Source organism: Cololabis saira, chromosome 13 (assembly GCF_033807715.1).
Source record: "Cololabis saira isolate AMF1-May2022 chromosome 13, fColSai1.1, whole genome shotgun sequence".
Lineage (NCBI taxonomy): Eukaryota > Metazoa > Chordata > Actinopteri > Beloniformes > Belonidae > Cololabis > Cololabis saira.
The window spans coordinates 22,611,011-22,628,541 of NC_084599.1; the positions used below are offsets into that span (position 1 = coordinate 22,611,011).

The 17,531-nt window shown below is 42.0% G+C and overlaps 1 protein-coding gene across 1 annotated transcript in view; it reads left to right on the plus strand.

Annotated features, from left to right (window-relative positions):
• Positions 1-17,531, plus strand: part of fbn2b (fibrillin 2b) — a 78,817-nt gene that overhangs the window by 54,508 nt on the left and 6,778 nt on the right. The window contains exons 21-55 of the mRNA XM_061738318.1: positions 139-276; positions 1,041-1,091; positions 1,242-1,367; positions 1,484-1,711; positions 1,877-2,002; positions 2,095-2,223; positions 2,336-2,461; positions 2,558-2,683; positions 5,315-5,437; positions 5,563-5,688; positions 5,938-6,063; positions 6,634-6,756; positions 8,199-8,321; positions 8,911-9,036; positions 9,151-9,273; positions 9,428-9,550; positions 10,339-10,500; positions 10,657-10,725; positions 10,886-11,011; positions 11,111-11,236; positions 11,325-11,474; positions 11,576-11,647; positions 11,773-11,898; positions 12,338-12,463; positions 13,814-13,939; positions 14,034-14,150; positions 14,419-14,547; positions 14,706-14,825; positions 15,210-15,335; positions 15,509-15,661; positions 15,756-15,821; positions 15,938-16,063; positions 16,307-16,426; positions 16,520-16,642; positions 17,392-17,523. Coding sequence (XP_061594302.1) covers positions 139-276; positions 1,041-1,091; positions 1,242-1,367; positions 1,484-1,711; positions 1,877-2,002; positions 2,095-2,223; positions 2,336-2,461; positions 2,558-2,683; positions 5,315-5,437; positions 5,563-5,688; positions 5,938-6,063; positions 6,634-6,756; positions 8,199-8,321; positions 8,911-9,036; positions 9,151-9,273; positions 9,428-9,550; positions 10,339-10,500; positions 10,657-10,725; positions 10,886-11,011; positions 11,111-11,236; positions 11,325-11,474; positions 11,576-11,647; positions 11,773-11,898; positions 12,338-12,463; positions 13,814-13,939; positions 14,034-14,150; positions 14,419-14,547; positions 14,706-14,825; positions 15,210-15,335; positions 15,509-15,661; positions 15,756-15,821; positions 15,938-16,063; positions 16,307-16,426; positions 16,520-16,642; positions 17,392-17,523 — 4,338 coding nt within the window. The remainder of the gene's footprint in view (positions 1-138; positions 277-1,040; positions 1,092-1,241; positions 1,368-1,483; positions 1,712-1,876; positions 2,003-2,094; positions 2,224-2,335; positions 2,462-2,557; positions 2,684-5,314; positions 5,438-5,562; positions 5,689-5,937; positions 6,064-6,633; positions 6,757-8,198; positions 8,322-8,910; positions 9,037-9,150; positions 9,274-9,427; positions 9,551-10,338; positions 10,501-10,656; positions 10,726-10,885; positions 11,012-11,110; positions 11,237-11,324; positions 11,475-11,575; positions 11,648-11,772; positions 11,899-12,337; positions 12,464-13,813; positions 13,940-14,033; positions 14,151-14,418; positions 14,548-14,705; positions 14,826-15,209; positions 15,336-15,508; positions 15,662-15,755; positions 15,822-15,937; positions 16,064-16,306; positions 16,427-16,519; positions 16,643-17,391; positions 17,524-17,531) is intronic.

Below are 17,531 nucleotides of genomic sequence, written 5' to 3' on the forward strand. Positions count from 1 at the left end.
ACTCACCGCTCACTTAGGATTGTTTTTGAGGCCATTTTATCTGTTTTCTCTCTCTGTAAACAGAGCTTTTTGTTTACATGAAAAAACTCTGCAGAATACCTTTAATCAAGTCTTCTCTGTTGTTCCATGGCTTTGCAGATAGCATGAAGAGTACTTGCTGGCTCACTATACAAGACAACCGCTGTGAGGTCAACATCAACGGAGCCACGCTCAAGTCTGAGTGTTGCTCCACACTGGGAGCCGCGTGGGGCAGCCCCTGTGAACGCTGCGAGATTGGTCAGTTCTCACACAGATACGTTCATACGTACATAAACATTTTTTCATCGAGGGTTGAAGTAAGAGTTGTATCGTTTGCTCTACATAGTTATTTTTCTGCAGCAGACGAATTGTAGACAATCTTTCAAAGGGAAAAAGGAAGTATTTGGTTCACAAGTTTTAAGTTATTACACTGTTAAAGCAGCTTTTATATCATCATGGTAATTTTGCAGGTAAACAGGTCAAAAAAAGACGAAGAAAAGTGGTGGCAGTGCCATCAAGCTTGTAGAATGGTCTTCACTGAGATTTGAACTGAACCTTATGAAAAACATCTGAAATATCAACAAAAAAAAAAGGAAAGGAAAAAAAGCAGGCTTCAGATGAGTGTTCAATGTAACATCGGTTTAAGTTGGCACAGATGCGTAACCTTTCCATCCTGCCTGTCCTGGGTGGAGTTAAGGAGTGAAGCAGAGCAAAGTAAAAACACCTCAGCATAGCCGTCTGTGAGATGTTCAGTCCCGATCCCCCAGGAGGGCTGAAAAAAGGCGAACTCTTGTGTTCATAAAGTATTCCTGCTGCAGAGCGCAGCTCGACAGCCTTCAAGATCAGCTTACGCCGACAGTGCTGACTGACTGGCTAATTACTAGTACCCACACAGCACTTTCTATTTAGGTTAATAGGGCCGAATGTTTCAGTCAACTCAGTGGAATCAGCTGGAGCATTCAACCCAGACAAATATCCAGTCGTTGTTTTTTGACTGATTTATTTGCTTATTTTATCCTCAGACACTGCTTGTACTCGAGGATTTGCTCGCATGAAGGGTCTTGTTTGTGAAGGTAAGAATATCGCTAATAACTCAATGTGTGTTGCAATACATTGCCCTCAGAATGTGCTTAATATTCCCTATGCATAATTTTTTTATGATTGAATGTTTACCAGGGGTCAAAAGTGTAACAATGACTTTCAAAATGCTTTACTTCCTGCAGATATTAATGAGTGTGAAGTATTCCCTGGGGTGTGTACAAATGGACGATGTGTGAACACCCAGGGCTCGTTCCGCTGTGAGTGTCCCGAGGGTCTGACCTTGGACAGCAGTGGTCGCACGTGTGTGGGTAAGACGACTGTAAACATGTCTCACCTCAGATTATAGGACTTTGGTTCACAGTTACTGCACTATAAAAGCTTGAATGGCACAATAATGTCTTATCTCTTTGATAATATCTTCAAGACACGCGCAGCGAGCAGTGCTACAAGAAATGGCACGAGGACGAGTGTGGCGAGCCGCTACCGGGGAGATACCGCGTGGACATGTGCTGCTGTTCTGTGGGGGCTGCTTGGGGCGTCGACTGTGAGGAGTGTCCCAAAGAAGACACACCAGAATACAAAACCATTTGTCCTCGAGGGCGTGGCTTTGCCAACAGAGGAGATATATTGACCGGCAGGGCCTTCTATAAAGGTACCTTGAATCTCAATTTATGGAATATAGACACCTTTTATCAAAGATAAGAGAAGTTGCTTGTTCTGGTCTATTTATGCACATTTGAACGTCAATGCACTCATAATCAAAAAAAGAATGTGACTTATTAAGATGTAATTATACTGTATATGTGTTTCTTTCCAGATGTAAATGAGTGTAAAGTGTTCCAGGGTCTGTGCTCTCATGGAACCTGCAGAAACACCATTGGCAGTTTCAAGTGTCGATGCAACAGTGGCTTCGCTCTAAATGCTGAAGAGAGGAACTGCACAGGTGTGAAGGGCGCTGAGCTTAATATAGGTTCAATAAAAAGTCAATGCCGCTCACCACAAATACATGTCTTTGGCTATTTTCCTATTTTTCAGACATTGATGAGTGTCGCATCTCCCCTGACCTGTGTGGTCAGGGTACCTGCGTTAACACACCTGGTAGCTTTGAGTGTGAGTGCTTTGAAGGCTATGAAAGTGGCTTCATGATGATGAAGAACTGCATGGGTAAGTCTGAAGTGCATTTCTATTCAAAATGACATAAACTAGCACACCGTCTGAATTCACCCCCACAATGTGTCATTCATTTCTTCTTCGATCTCATTTTTTCTGATGACAGACATTGATGAGTGCGAGAGGAACCCTCTGCTGTGTCATGGAGGAACCTGCATGAACACAGAAGGGAGCTTTGATTGTGAATGTCCTACTGGATACCTGCTCAGCAATGACGCGTCGGTCTGTGAAGGTGGGCAGTCTGTGCAAATGTTACATCTTGATACATTATTGCTAATTAGGTGTGCTATATTTAAATTTCAACGGCCTTCCTCTCTTGCTTGTTCAGATCTGAACGAGTGCCAGCTGAGTGAAAACTTGTGCAAACACGGCGAGTGTGTGAATATGGCAGGAACCTACCAGTGCTCGTGTAACACCGGTTACCAGGCAACGCCAGACCGGCAGGGCTGCGTTGGTGAGTGAAACAACAAAAAAGGCAGACTTCTTTTGGATCGTGTCTTCTGTTTCCACTGAGACTGAGATCTAGCTGATCTGAGTTCTGGCTGTGTCGGCTCTGTCCACACAGACAGCTGGAAACAGAACAACACTTCCTGTTAGAGTGTGAACATTAGGTTCAGGTTCAGGTTCAGGTTACTTTATTGATACCCAAGGGTAAACTGGTTTTGCAGTCGAGAGTTAAACAAGCAGCAGAAAACATACAATCAGTTCAGGAACAAGACATTTAAGAAGAAGACATACACATAAAACAAGAGACAGCTTCGGCTCGACAAAAAGTGCTGCAGTTCATGAAATAAATATAAGAGATAAAAGACATGAGGCTAAAAAAGAATTAAAACACCAAGAGCAAAATTTCCTCCAAGTTAGGAATGGATAAGAGCAATAAGATAAAAACATTGTAAAATACATCGTGCATTACAAAGACATTAGATCTAAGTTCTTTCCTAAAATTAAACAACAAGTCCAGGATTTTGATTCCCTTCCAGATCAGGACAAAATCCAACATTTAATTGGAGAAAAAAATGAAAGTTCTTTAGAAGCCGCTAAATACATCAGCGCATGTCATAGATGGAGAGAAACACAACCAGACAACTCAGTCTCCTTATCCCTGCCTATTAATTATGGGCATGCCAAGTAATGGCATGACCATATTGCAATCGTCCAGAATGGCCCAAAGGGCAATGCTGCTAGCATTTCGCTAACAAGCTAAAGTCGCAAAAGTCCCACGTCACACCAGTGGGTGTACAGCATGACCCCGCTCTGATGGGGAAAAAAAAAATCCCCAAAAAATAAAACACGCCTGAAAAAATGAGGAAAAACATGAAAATGAAGGCGATATAATGGTATACAGAAAAGGTTTCCCTTTTTTTATTATTATTTTTATTCCGCACTTTTTTTCGTCCGTTAATACGGCCCGAACCGCAACGTGCACCCATGCATGCCATACATCGTTGGATGCGTCTCCATCGTGCCTCGATGGCTATTACTTTTCTCAGTAATAGGGGTTACCGCGGCAACGCTAGTTGCCAAAAAGCAAAAAAAAAGGCGAAAAGTCAGACGCTTATCGCTCGGCCGAACTTTATCGTAGAGACATCGTTCAAACTTTCAAACACTTGGCCCGATTGGCACTAAAGGAACGTACAACCTCATTCTTCCAATTATTACAGTTTTTGTGATATTGACCTTTCATTTTTTTTTTTTTTTCCGTTTGACTTTGGATGCTTGTTGCTAGGCAACAGGTTATCGTAGAGACATCGTACAAATGTTCCCCGACTCGGCACGCTGTGGACTTCAACATACTCAAATTTCATGAAGCTGGGATTTAAGGAAATTTTATGTATAAATCCCGGCCAAATAGCCCCATTCATTCGGATGGGGGTTTTTACCATGATGAAAAAAAAACCTATCCGTTAACGTAGCCTGAACCGGAACGTGTACCCAAGCATGGCATACATCGTTGGATGCGTCTCCATCGTGCCTCGATGGCTATTACTTTTCTCAGTAATAGGGGTTACCGCGGCAACGCTAGTTGCCAAAAAGCAAAAAAAAAGGCGAAAAGTCAGACGCTTATCGCTCGGCCGAACTTTATCGTAGAGACATCGTTCAAACTTTCAAACACTTGGCCCGATTGGCACTAAAGGAACGTACAACCTCATTCTTCCAATTATTACAGTTTTTGTGATATTGACCTTTCATTTTATTTTTTTTTTCCGTTTGACTTTGGACACTTGTTGCTAGGCAACAGGTTATCGTAGAGACATCGTACAAATGTTCCCCGACTCGGCACGCTGTGGACTTCAACATACTCAAATTTCATGAAGCTGGGATTTAAGGAAATTTTATGTCAAAATCCAGGCCAAATAGCCCCATTCATTCGGATGGGTTTTTTTTGCCATGGTGAAAAAAAAACCTATCCGTTACATAGCCTGAACCGGAACATGTACCCAAGCATGGCATACATCGTTACATGCGTCTCCATCGTGCCTCGATGGGGATTACTTTTCTCAGTCAAAAGCGTTACCGTGGCGACGCTAGACGCCAAAAAGCGTGCCCCATTAATAACTATGGGGAGCAAAAGAATGAATGCAATACAACCGTAAACACCTCAAACTGACATAGAAACCCCCCGAACACAACCACTACAGCCCCAAACCAAAGCAGCGAGAGGGGACGAATGAGCAGTAGGGCATGCCCATATCAAAATTTCCTGAAATTTTCTAGTTTAAAATAGTTCTGTATATATGTGAATGTATATGTATGTGTATGTGCATTTGTGTGTGTGTGTATGTATATATATATATATATATATATATATATATATATATATATATATATATATATATATATATATATATATATATATATATATATATATATATATATATATATTGTATGCAGGTGTTAGGTATTTGGTGTTGGGCATTTGTTGTAATTGTATCGGTGTTTCGTATGTTGATTGTCTCGTGATTTATTGTATGTATGCTTTCGGCAACAATGATTATTATCATTCATGCCAATAAAGCCAATTTGAATTTGAATTTGAATTTGATCTAAGTGTCTCGTGTGTAACGCCGGCCTCTCTATGCAGACATCGATGAGTGCACCATAATGAACGGAGGCTGCGAGACCCACTGTACCAACTCAGAGGGCAGCTATGAGTGCAGCTGCACTGAGGGCTATGCCCTGATGCCTGACCTCAGGACCTGTTCAGGTAATAAAACACCAGACAGGTTATTCATTTTTATTTATCAATGTATTTATTATTGTCTAGTCTCCTGCAGTATATGGTGTTCCTACTTCTACCAAAATAAATCGCCCCTCTGCTTTATCTTCTAGATATTGATGAATGTGAGGAGACTCCAGACATCTGTGATGGAGGTCAATGCACCAACATTCCTGGCGAATATCGCTGTCTGTGTTTCGACGGATTTATGGCTTCCATGGACATGAGGACTTGTATTGGTATGAAGGTTAACTTTCTTGCTTAATAATGCTCTTGAGTTACGTTTGAAACGAATGCTGCCATCTTTAGGCCAATTCCAAAGTAAACTATTCATTCACTGCCTGAGATATATAGACATAGACGTGTTTTTGTCTCCTCTCAGCACACCTGCAGGCCTGCCTGTGTCAGAATCACTTTCTGTCACTCTGATTTCCACTGTGACACCATTCTTGTGTAACCTCTGTGTCCGTTCAACCCTGTCTGCCCAGATGTGAACGAATGTGATCTGAACCCAAACATCTGTCTCCACGGCGACTGTGAGAACACTAAAGGCTCCTTCATCTGCCACTGTCAGCTGGGATACTTTGTCAAGAAAGGATCCACGGGTTGCACGGGTAAAAACATGCACACGCGCTTGGAGAAATGAACATCAGGGGCAGCTGTCGCCAGGAAGTCTGATCGTCCATGTCTCGATATTTGAGTTAAATGTTTTGACAGTTTATCCATGCATACAGTAGTTCCAGGTCTGTGTTTTAGAAATGAATTATTAAAGCCAAGCCTGGCGCAGCTGAAGACCAAGCAAACTGCGAACATAATTAAAACTGCTGTTTCAGAACTCCACCACACAAAAAATATTATTATACTGATTAAAATTATTACTGTATTAATTTAAAAATAGTGTATTTCTTCATTTTTAGAGAAACACAAAAATATAGTATAGAAATGTAATCTGTTGACCTCACGAAACTTTAACTTCATCAGTCATCTACATTTATTTCTTAGTTACACAAAGTATTTAACTTTGAATGAATGTCAGTACCTTCTCACTGACCACTGATGCATTCCTGCATATTTGTAGTCTTGAAGGGATCTTTTGATTTTCAGCTCTTGTTGGCATCATCCATCACCAGCATCATCATCTTCGTGGTGTCGTAAGTGTGTAACTCATCTCTACATATTTCCAGATATTGACGAGTGTGAGATCGGAGCTCATAATTGTGACATGCACGCCGCCTGCATCAATGTGCCGGGAAGCTTCAAATGTCGCTGTCGAGATGGCTGGGTGGGAGACGGCATCAAGTGTGTGGGTAAGTGCATGCTTAGTTTATTTTAGATCTGATGAAGTTTGTAAATGCGTTGCAAAATGTGTTTCAAAGACATAACTGAGGAATGGAATTGTCTATAGGGGCGGCAACATTTCTTTTAAAGTGGGCCACCAATTTAACTCCACTGGCCTTTACATACTGGCCCAAGGACGAGAGTAAAGTCCCGCAAACGTGTACAGTACATGAAACCTGCTTTCCGGGAGACAAGTGTGACTCGATGTTGTGAAATGAGAAGGAAGGAGTCAGTCATGTTCATTCCACTCACGTTAATTAACTTTTTTCTAAAAAATGTAGCAGAGGAGATGCTGTCAGCTTTCTTCATATTGTTATGGTCCTGTAAGCGTGTGTAAGCTTGCATGCACAATTCTGTGTGTGTGTGTGTGTGTGTGTGTGTGTGTGTGTGTGTGTGTGTGTGTGTGTGTGTGTGTGTGTGTGTGTGTGTGTGTGTGTGTGTGTGTGTGTGTGTGTGTGTGTGTGTGTGTGTGTGTGTGTGTGTGTGTGTGTGTGTGTGTGCAGCACGCTGATGTTTGGAGAAGTTGAGGGGGAAGGTTTGAACAGTGTAACTAGACAGTCAGCTGCATGTACAGCAAATAAAAACGCTGTGGCTCCTCCAGTTACTACTACTACTACTGTCATTTAGCGGACGCTTTTATCTAAAGCGACTTACAGCTGGAAGAGTCTGGCTCTTTCTCACAAGCTGCTGTTTCATTTGTGAGCGGTTTTAACTGCAAGTCTCCTCATCCCTGGAGCGAAGTGCGTCTCTGTGGTTATGGCTATGGTCGCACACGTCCAACGTGATCAGAAAGATGTTAAATTCTCATACTTTTTACTCGGTTATGGAATGGGGGAATGCCCCCTACATACACAACCAGCCTCTCATTTTTCATGCCTATTGGTCAACCTCAGGGGGTGGAAAAAAGAGGTGATCAGATTTTATGCCTTTCTGGAAAGTGGCGCTACAGGCAACATTATCAACAAAAGGGGAAAATGTTCTGCAAAGCAGTGTTGTCAGACACCCAAAACCAAATTATTGTACAGAGAGCCCCAAACTATCGTATTTCACATAGATTCATCATACGCAGAATGAGAAATGTGTTTGCTGATGGCGTGGGGCTAAAGGAGCGTGTCTGTGTGAGAGAAAAGTGATAATTAAATAAATAAACTTCAGATCAATTATGAACTGCTGTTTCTAATTCATAATCGGACTAATAGTAAATTAGAGTTGTGAAGAAACTTTCACTTTTAGAGAGGGATTGTATACTATCGTAAACTTTCACTTTTGATGGTACGGAATTTATCGTACTAGTACGATAATTATTGTTAATCTGGCAAGTATCTAAGCACCTTATTGTTGGCCATAATATCGCGAACGGTTTTAAGCTCTTCCATGACGTTACTGACTTTCCTGTTTCCTTCTCTTTCAGATCATGACGAATGCTCCTTGGAGGACCACAACTGCAACCCCAATGCCGACTGTGTCAACACACCAGGATCCTACAGGTGTACATGCAAAGACGGCTTTCATGGAGACGGTTTTTCATGCTCTGGTAAGATTTTCAACAACAGTGAGGCACAGAAGTGGGAGTGTAATGATATGGGCCTGGATGAATACAAAAGATATTTAAGGAGATGACATATATATCGCGCTTAACTCACAATGCTGGTTGTATCCTATTTGATACATAATTTTCTGAAACCTCTGTACCATCTCCACAATCAATAAAGAACCCCCCCCAAAAAACAGAGAAATTATAAAAATATATTATTAACTAAATACAAATACATTAATGTACCTAATGCATTCATAATGATAAGAAAATATTTAGAAATTGTTAAATACAAAATTAGAATTGGAAAAAACATTTAAAAAATTGTTTTGTTGTTATTATATATATATGTACACATACATATATATATATATATATATATATATATATATATATATATATATATATATATATATATATATATATATATATATATATATTCTGTCAAAATTGTCAGCATTGTAAAGTGTGGTGACAGCTGTTCCTATCCTGAAGCGTCTGCCTCTGCCTCAGTTCAGTGATAGTGCCCACTGGTTTGCTCACTTCTGTTTTTTCTATTTTTATAATGTATTTGTTTGTCCTGTTTCAGACATGGATGAGTGTGCAGACAATGTCAACCTGTGTGAGAACGGCCAGTGTCTGAATGCCCCGGGAGGCTACCGCTGCGAGTGTGAGATGGGCTTCACTCCTACAGAAGACAGCAAGGCCTGCCAAGGTGCTGCATTCAGTCTGCCACATCGTACCACTTCTCCTTCCTACAATTCTTTTTCCATTGGGGTTGCCTAACTTACATGTCATTCCCTCTCTTTGCCCTTGCCCTCTCCCACAGACATTGATGAGTGTAATTTCCAAAACATCTGTGTATTTGGAACGTGCCAGAACCTTCCAGGGATGTTCCGCTGTGTGTGTTATGATGGTTACGAACTTGACCGCAGTGGAGGAAACTGCACTGGTAAGTTGAGCAATAAAATGAAAATCGGTCAACGCAGAAGAGCCAAGAGCCAAGCTGTGTGTAAATGCCCTGTCATAGTCTACAGCACAAGAAAAGGGAAAAGCGGAATGAAATTATTGCGTTCACAAAAGTAATGTGTGTTTGTGTCCTGCAGATATCAATGAGTGTGCTGATCCAGTCAACTGCATCAATGGACTCTGTGTGAACACACCAGGGAACTACCTGTGTAACTGTCCGCCTGACTTTGAGCTCAACCCGACTGGAGTGGGCTGCGTGGGTGAGTCACAGTCACAGCTTCCAAGTGATACTGTGTGTGATGGCGATAGTCAAATGTCTGGTTTGATATTTTTATATGTGCATCATATTGTAGCAGAATGGAGGGGCATATTCATTTGTTTCCGTTTCATTTTTGAGAGGGACGAGCAGAGATGAAGCAAAGGGGTCAAGAGCTTTGTGTGTGAGGCGAGCTGACATTCAGTTAATTTCAATTCAATTCAATTCAATTCAATTCAATTCAATTCAATTCAATTCAATTCAATTCAATTCAATTCAATTCAATTCAATTCAATTCAATGCAATTCAATTCAGAATACTTTATTCATCACAATTAAAATTGATTCTGCAGAACACACTGCTCTTAGCAACGCCACTCATGTCAAATCCGATGATTTCCCAATGCCACCATACTATATGGCTATGCTGAGGGACGTCTGTTTGATGTGTGTTAATTACAAGAACAAAAACACTCGCAATTGGCTGCTTTGAGCCTCTGTGCAAAAAAATGACGAAAAACAGATGAGAGTCAAGCTAACAACTAGAACCACCTTAGATTTACTGTTAATCATGCATGCATGATTTTGGATGTGGTTTAAACAAGAACACTAGTAAAGGCTCCAGCCAGTGTTTGAGCCAGGACCCTTCTTTTTCTTTTATGCAGCAGTGTAAGCCTGTATAAGACAGCAACTTGTTCGCCTACGCATTTAGTATTTCATTTTTTAATTGTGTTCTGGGCAAGTTAAGGATAATTTTCATTCAGAATTAGACACTATTCTGTATTTCTCTCAGACACCCGCGTTGGAAACTGTTTCTTGGACGTCCTGAACCGTGGTGACGGAGGAATCTCCTGCAGTGCAGAGATCGGCGTGGGTGTGACTCGTGCCTCCTGTTGCTGCTCCATGGGAGGAGCGTGGGGAAGCCCTTGTGAACTCTGCCCCCCACCCAACTCCAGTATGTGTGACGCACCCAGTATCCAGTCAATTACATGCAATGTTAACTGCTGATTGCAGACCCGTATGTCAGATTATAGAAAAAAAAATGTGGGTAAGTTCTTTACTAAACACAGTGAAAAGTCACACTGATTTGCTGTATATTTTTGTTTTGCAGCGGAATACAAGACTCTTTGTCCAGGAGGAGAGGGTTTCAGACCCAACCCCATCACTGTAATCCTGGAAGGTAGAATCATCAAGTTTACTCTCATTTTCTGCAGTATATTCAAGCAGCTTCAGCTATAAACTAAGCTGAGACTTCTACTTCAGTGTGTTCAAATTCTTAAAAAAGCAAAACAAGCACCTTACAGGCAAAGATGGATTCAAGCATTTGAATTGTTTTGTAGATATTGACGAGTGCCAGGAGTTACCAGGTCTCTGCCAGGGCGGAAACTGCATAAACACATTTGGTAGTTTCCAGTGTGAGTGTCCAGCGGGCTACTATCTCAACGAAGAAACACGCATCTGTGAAGGTATGCGCTCATCCCTCCGTTTGGATTATATAGATCATATATTGAGAAAAAATCAACAAGTCATTCTCATTTTTTTTTTTTGGTTATCTTATTTTGCAGATATTGATGAGTGTAGCACACACTTTGGTATCTGTGGACCTGGTACTTGCTACAACACTCTGGGCAACTACACTTGTGTGTGTCCACCTGAATACATGCAGGTCAACGGAGGAAACAACTGCATGGGTGGGTAGAAGTGTAAACGCCCAACAGCATCACAGTGCATGGCAGGTGTTCTATTTGGACTGATAGATTACTTCTCTTTGCGATGCAGACATGAGGAAGAGTGTGTGCTACCGCAACTACAACGACACGTGTGAGAACGAGCTGTCGTTCAACATGACCAAGAAGATGTGCTGCTGTGCCTACAATGTTGGAAAAGCTTGGAACAAGCCATGCGAGGCGTGTCCTACTCCCGCTACCAGTGAGATTCAATAAAGACCTGGACACACGCACTGAAACAGCAAAGCTGCATGACCAGATTTCATTTGTCTTGATGAATCTCTTTCACTCTGCTTCTTCCAGCTGAGTACCAGTTGCTGTGTGGTAACCAGGCTCCCGGCTTTATCATTGACATCCATACTGGCAAGCCAATTGGTAAGTCACAGCAAAACTCAACCCTGGCAGATAATCAGCGTTCTGACCTCCAGGTCATCACTGTCCAGGCTGAAAATGTCACGGCTTGGATGATACGACTGTTTTGTGGTGTTTTTTTTCTACAGATATTGATGAATGCAGGGAGATCCCAGGCATCTGCGCTTTCGGAGTGTGTATCAACCAGATCGGGAGCTTCAGGTGCGAGTGTCCCATGGGCTTCAGCTACAACAACATACTACTGATTTGTGAAGGTTGGTCTTATTTTTTTGATTTGTGATTTGGGGAGTTTGTCCTGTCTGTCCTTGCAGATCCGTCAATGCTTGCTAGTGCATCTCACGTACGGTACGACAAAATACTGTCCTCTGGAGCTTCTTTACACCAAATACCACCAACATATCCATGCACATTTAGACTCATACGCATACATTACAGTACATGCTCACATGTACACAGTGACTGGTTCTCCGGCTGAGAGGCACTTTTCCAAGCAGTCCACTCAGTGAAGTTAATGCTGCCTTATGATCATGAAATATGTCCTTGTAAAAGCAAGTGTTGTGGCTTTGAGATCGCCTGCAAGAGCGATCAATCATGTGAAACCTGCCAGCGACTGTCTGAACTGTACTCTGACCAGACAGTTATGGAGCCTGTGATTGATGCCTGTTGTTTCTTTCCGTCTCCCTACTCTTGTAGATATTGATGAGTGTAACAGTGGGGACAACCTGTGCCAACGCAATGCCAACTGTATCAACATTCCAGGCAGCTTTCGCTGCGAGTGCTCACAAGGCTTCAAGCTGTCTCCCAACGGAGCCTGTGTGGGTGAGTCCGGCCCGTCTGACAGGCTTTACACAAGTTTCTCATCTAATGGCCCTTTTCCACTAGTACCGGCTTGGGACGGCTTGTACCGCCTCCACCCGCTTTGTCCTCATTTGTTTTTCGACACCCAAGTGAGAAGTGGGCGGGTTGGAGCGAAGATGCTGTGACGTACTCGATTGCGCAACCCCTTTGTTTGTGTCAGCGCTGATGAGAAATCAGCTGGAGCCGCGAGCGGCTGAGAAAAAAACAGAGCGCCTGGTGGATCTGATCGTTCCTTATCGCCGGTCTACGTCCCTTTTTAATTCTCTCCTCAGCCACCAGGTTTATGAACATCTGCACCTCAGAGTTGGATCACCAAACAGACGTTTGCGCTGTATAATAAAATCGCTGCGAGTCGTTCTCGCGCTGACTCCCCACTTCCTGATTCAGACGTCTGACGGCCCCGCCCCCCGACCAATCAGTGGCCTGTAGTGTGATGACGTCAGATACAGGGCCGACTCAGCACGCTCAGAACCTCGGCAGAATAGATACAGAAAAAGTATCTACTTGGCACGGCTCCACCCGTCTCGGCCCGTAGTGGAAAAGCGCAAGACAGGGGCGTGGCGAGTAGAAGCCCGCAGAGTAGGTACTAGTGGAAAAGGGCCATAAGAATACCAGGACAGAGGACAGATTCTGCTTAGCTCGTAAAAGAAAATTAACCAAAATAACCCAGACGGTGTTTAGGGGGACAGATGTAGATAAGTAAACATTAGTTTATAGTTTACATATATTGTGTTATTTGTAGTTCTCGATAGCTTTTTCTAACTATTTTTAGCTTTAGACAAATTAACAGTCTGACGCTGTCACCATGACCTGGACCACTGTGGCATTTCAGGCTTAACATTAATTACCATACCAGTTATTAATCATCATTGTTATTTGCAGCAGTATACTGAAGTTAATATATGATTTTTAACCTTTTGGATGTTTTTCTTTTTCCTTCAGTGAATTATATAGTTTACAAAGTAATAAATTACAAAACCCAAACTCCCTGTCAAAGGGAATCCATCTCCCCCACAGAAGAAACTGCCCTTGAAAGTTTTGAAATGCCTGGTTTGTTATCCAGGCTTTTCTTTCTTGACCTTTCCGTGATTTGATGGAAAGCATTTGTATAATGCCGACCCAGTCAAAAGTTTGCCACTTTATCCACTTTTGACCAATCAGAGCAGCCGAGGAAAGGACCTAAAACTATGTGCTGCAAGAGCTGATTATTTTTGTTTTATGATAATATTTAAGCCTGTCAAACTACTCTATTTACACTTCCAAATGAAGTACTGAACCTGTAGATTTCTTATTTGTGTTATTTCTTCACAGATCGTAACGAGTGCCAGGAGATTCCTAACGTGTGCAGCCATGGCCGGTGTATAGACACGCAGGGCAGTTACCGCTGTCTCTGCCACAACGGCTTCAAGGCCACGGCTGATCAGACCATGTGCATGGGTGAGGGCTGCAAGCTGAAAACACTTCTGTATGAAAAAAAGCTGATGTCACTCACGTTAAATGTTGTCGTTTTGCATTTGTGTGTGTATTTCAGACATCGATGAGTGTGAGAGACAGCCGTGTGGTAACGGCACCTGTAAAAACACAGTGGGGTCCTACAACTGTCTCTGCTTCCCTGGCTTTGAGCTCACACACAACAACGACTGCATGGGTATGAGACATTTATCACGCTGGCTGGCAAAGGCCAACAGCAGCTGACTGTTTCCTTTAAAAGTCAACATCTCGTCTAAAGTTTCCTCATATTATTAAAGAGTGTTTATGTATATTTTAATAAAAGATGCTGCCCTTTATGGGTGTAGTATTATGTTTAGAAAACATGAAATATTATTTTGACATGTAATTGGTTTATTTTTGTTTCAAAAATGCCTTTTTCATCATCTGAAATATTTGTTCCTATTTGTCTCACATTTACCTCACAGACGTAGATGAGTGCAGCGCCCTCCAGGGCCAAGTGTGCAGGAATGGACAGTGTATCAACGGACTCGGTTCCTTCCAGTGTCTCTGTTATGAGGGTTATGAAAACACACCTGACGGGAAGAACTGTGTTGGTGAGTCACCGGCAGTTTCAAGGTTGCAGACAATTCACTGCATTTGGAAGAAAACCCGTGAGAAACCCCAAAAATGCCTTATTGTTGGCATAATCAGCATTGGCAATACGTTAAGCTTTTGTGCACGTTGTTAATTTAATTTGTATGTTGTCTTGCAGATATTAACGAGTGCGTGAGTTTGCCTGGGACGTGTTCTCCGGGAACCTGCCAGAATCTGGATGGATCCTTCAGATGTATCTGCCCTCCTGGCTATGAAGTTCAGAGTGACCACTGTATAGGTATGACACAAACCCACGCACACGTAAAGAGACACTTTAATACAGCTGAAGTATTCTGCACATACTAGAACTATTTATTAAAATGGTTGGATACAATTACAGGTACAGTAAAACCAGGAAATTAATTTCACAGACTTTCACTGCAAATTTTGACTATCATTTTATCTGTTATCCTTGTTTTTTTATGAATAATTGCAGCTGTGTGTAAAATACATGCTTAAATGATTGATCTGGCATTGTTGTTTTAAATAAACCATGAGTATGTTTCCTTATGTACACACATTTTTAAACCGTTTCTGTTCTGGCCTCTACACTTCTAGCAGTCAGGAGCACACGTGCCAGCTCTCCTCTTTTTACCTCCTTTCTGTTGTGGTCCCTTCACAGATATCAATGAGTGCGACGTGGAGCCCAACATCTGCCAGTTTGGCACCTGCACCAACACCCCCGGCAGCTTCCAGTGCACCTGCCAGCCAGGCTTTGTACTCTCTGATAACAAACGGCGTTGCTATGGTGAGAAAAAACTGCTGAGGGCACAGTCGTCATGAAGACGACCATGATTGAATGTGCTGCACCTGTTTCTCACCTTAAATAAAACACAGACTAGTGTCTTTTCACAGAGAAGCAATGCAATCATCATCACCAAATTGACTGGAGGTTGATTTTTGTTGTTTTTCTCCTGACAGATACTAGAGAGAGCTTCTGCTTTACCAAATTTGAAGCGGGCAAATGTTCTGTCCCCAAGGCCTTCAACGCCACCAAGGCCAAGTGCTGCTGCAGCATGATGCCAGGAGAGGGCTGGGGGCTGCCCTGTGAACTGTGCCCACGAAAAGATGATGGTGTGTAATACTGACACACTCCTTTCTTTTTCATTAAACACATACTGCTAGCCCCCCAAAAAATTAAAACTCCCTATTTTTGCTTGTTACACAGCTGCTTTTAAAACTCTGTGTCCCTACGGCCTTGGATCTGTGCCTGGGCTGGGGGAAACTCGTGAGGGTGAGTGCTGCAACACTGATCTAAGCCCTTAAATGTGTTTTTTTTTTTTAGTATGTAGGCAGAAGTACATTTCTATGTATGTAAAAAACAGACTAAAGCTTTCCTGCTCTGCGTAGATACGAACGAGTGTCTGACTAACCCGGGAATCTGCCAGAACGGCATCTGCATCAACACGGATGGGTCATTCCGATGTGAATGCCCGTTTGGATACAATCTGGATTACACTGGAGTCAACTGTGTCGGTGAGCTGGTTTCTCCTGTTAAGCTCTGCAACAAAGAAAATATTCTTTATTTGAATTCAAGACAAGGAAATTAGTATTTGGATCATTTATTTATTCATAATTGAACCAGTTACAGCTTGGGTTTCCTCTTCAGAGTTGTGGCCACTTTAGGTCTTGACGGACCCGTATCTTTAAATTGGTTTAACTTGCTAATTAAATGATCCTAACCACTCTGTTTCTTCGTTTGCTGTATTCTTTCTCCAGATACTGATGAGTGCTCGATAGGAAACCCCTGTGGAAATGGAACCTGCACCAACGTGGTTGGAGGTTTTGAGTGTTCCTGCCTGGATGGCTTTGAACCCGGACCTATGATGACTTGTGAAGGTCAGTGGTTCACACTTGCACAGCAAGCAACACTTTCAGGACCGCATTAAGTACAGGAAATTAAATTGTTCTTACCTCCCTTCTCCACTCAAGACATCAACGAGTGTTCCCAGAATCCTTTGCTTTGCGCCTTCCGCTGCGTCAACACCTTTGGTTCTTATGAATGCATGTGTCCTGCTGGCTACATGCTACGAGACGACCAGCGCATGTGCAGAGGTGAGAGGGTGCAGCAAATCAGAGATTTGCAAAGTATCACTTTTTGCTTTTTTTTTCTAGGTTCTTTATAGGGCTGGGCGATATATCGAGATTTTAATATATATCGATATATTTTCAAACGCGATATGGTACGAGACAATATCGTTTATATCGATTAAATTTTTTTTTTTTTTTTTTTTTTTATGATTTTGATATAGCTTATTTTGTGACAAATTGACTTGAATGTTTTATTTGAGATTTGCACAAATGTTTTGTTATTTGCACAACTATCAACCTCAGTTGAAAAGTCTGCCTGTTACTGTCTACACTGTATTAATTGTACAGTGTATTTTAATTTAATTGTTATGCAGGAAAGGGATATTTGTTTTATTTTATTCAAGAAGCATTTTTATTCTATATATGCAGGCAGTTTATTTTTATTTCATTTGGTTTATACATTTTGATATTGTGCAGACCTCAATAAAGGAACCTGTGTGACATTTGGCACGAGGCATTGTATTAAAACTGACCGTTTTTTTAAGGGTTTGCCTCAGAAAAAAATGAAGCTAACAGAGATGCTAACAGAGATGCTATGCTATAATGCTTTGGGGGAAACCCCAATTATGGCACAGAAAAAATATCGAGATATATATCGAGTATCGCCATTCAGCTAGAAAATATCGAGATATGACTTTTGGTCCATATCGTCCAGCCCTAGTTTTTTATGATAAGTAATGCATCCACATCCTTTAAAATGTCCCTTTTAACAGACCAGGACGAGTGCTCAGAGGGGCTGGATGACTGTGATTCTAAGGGCATGACCTGTAAGAATCTGATCGGTACCTTCATGTGCATCTGTCCTCCCGGCATGCAGCGTCGGCCAGATGGAGAAGGATGTATGGGTGAGTAA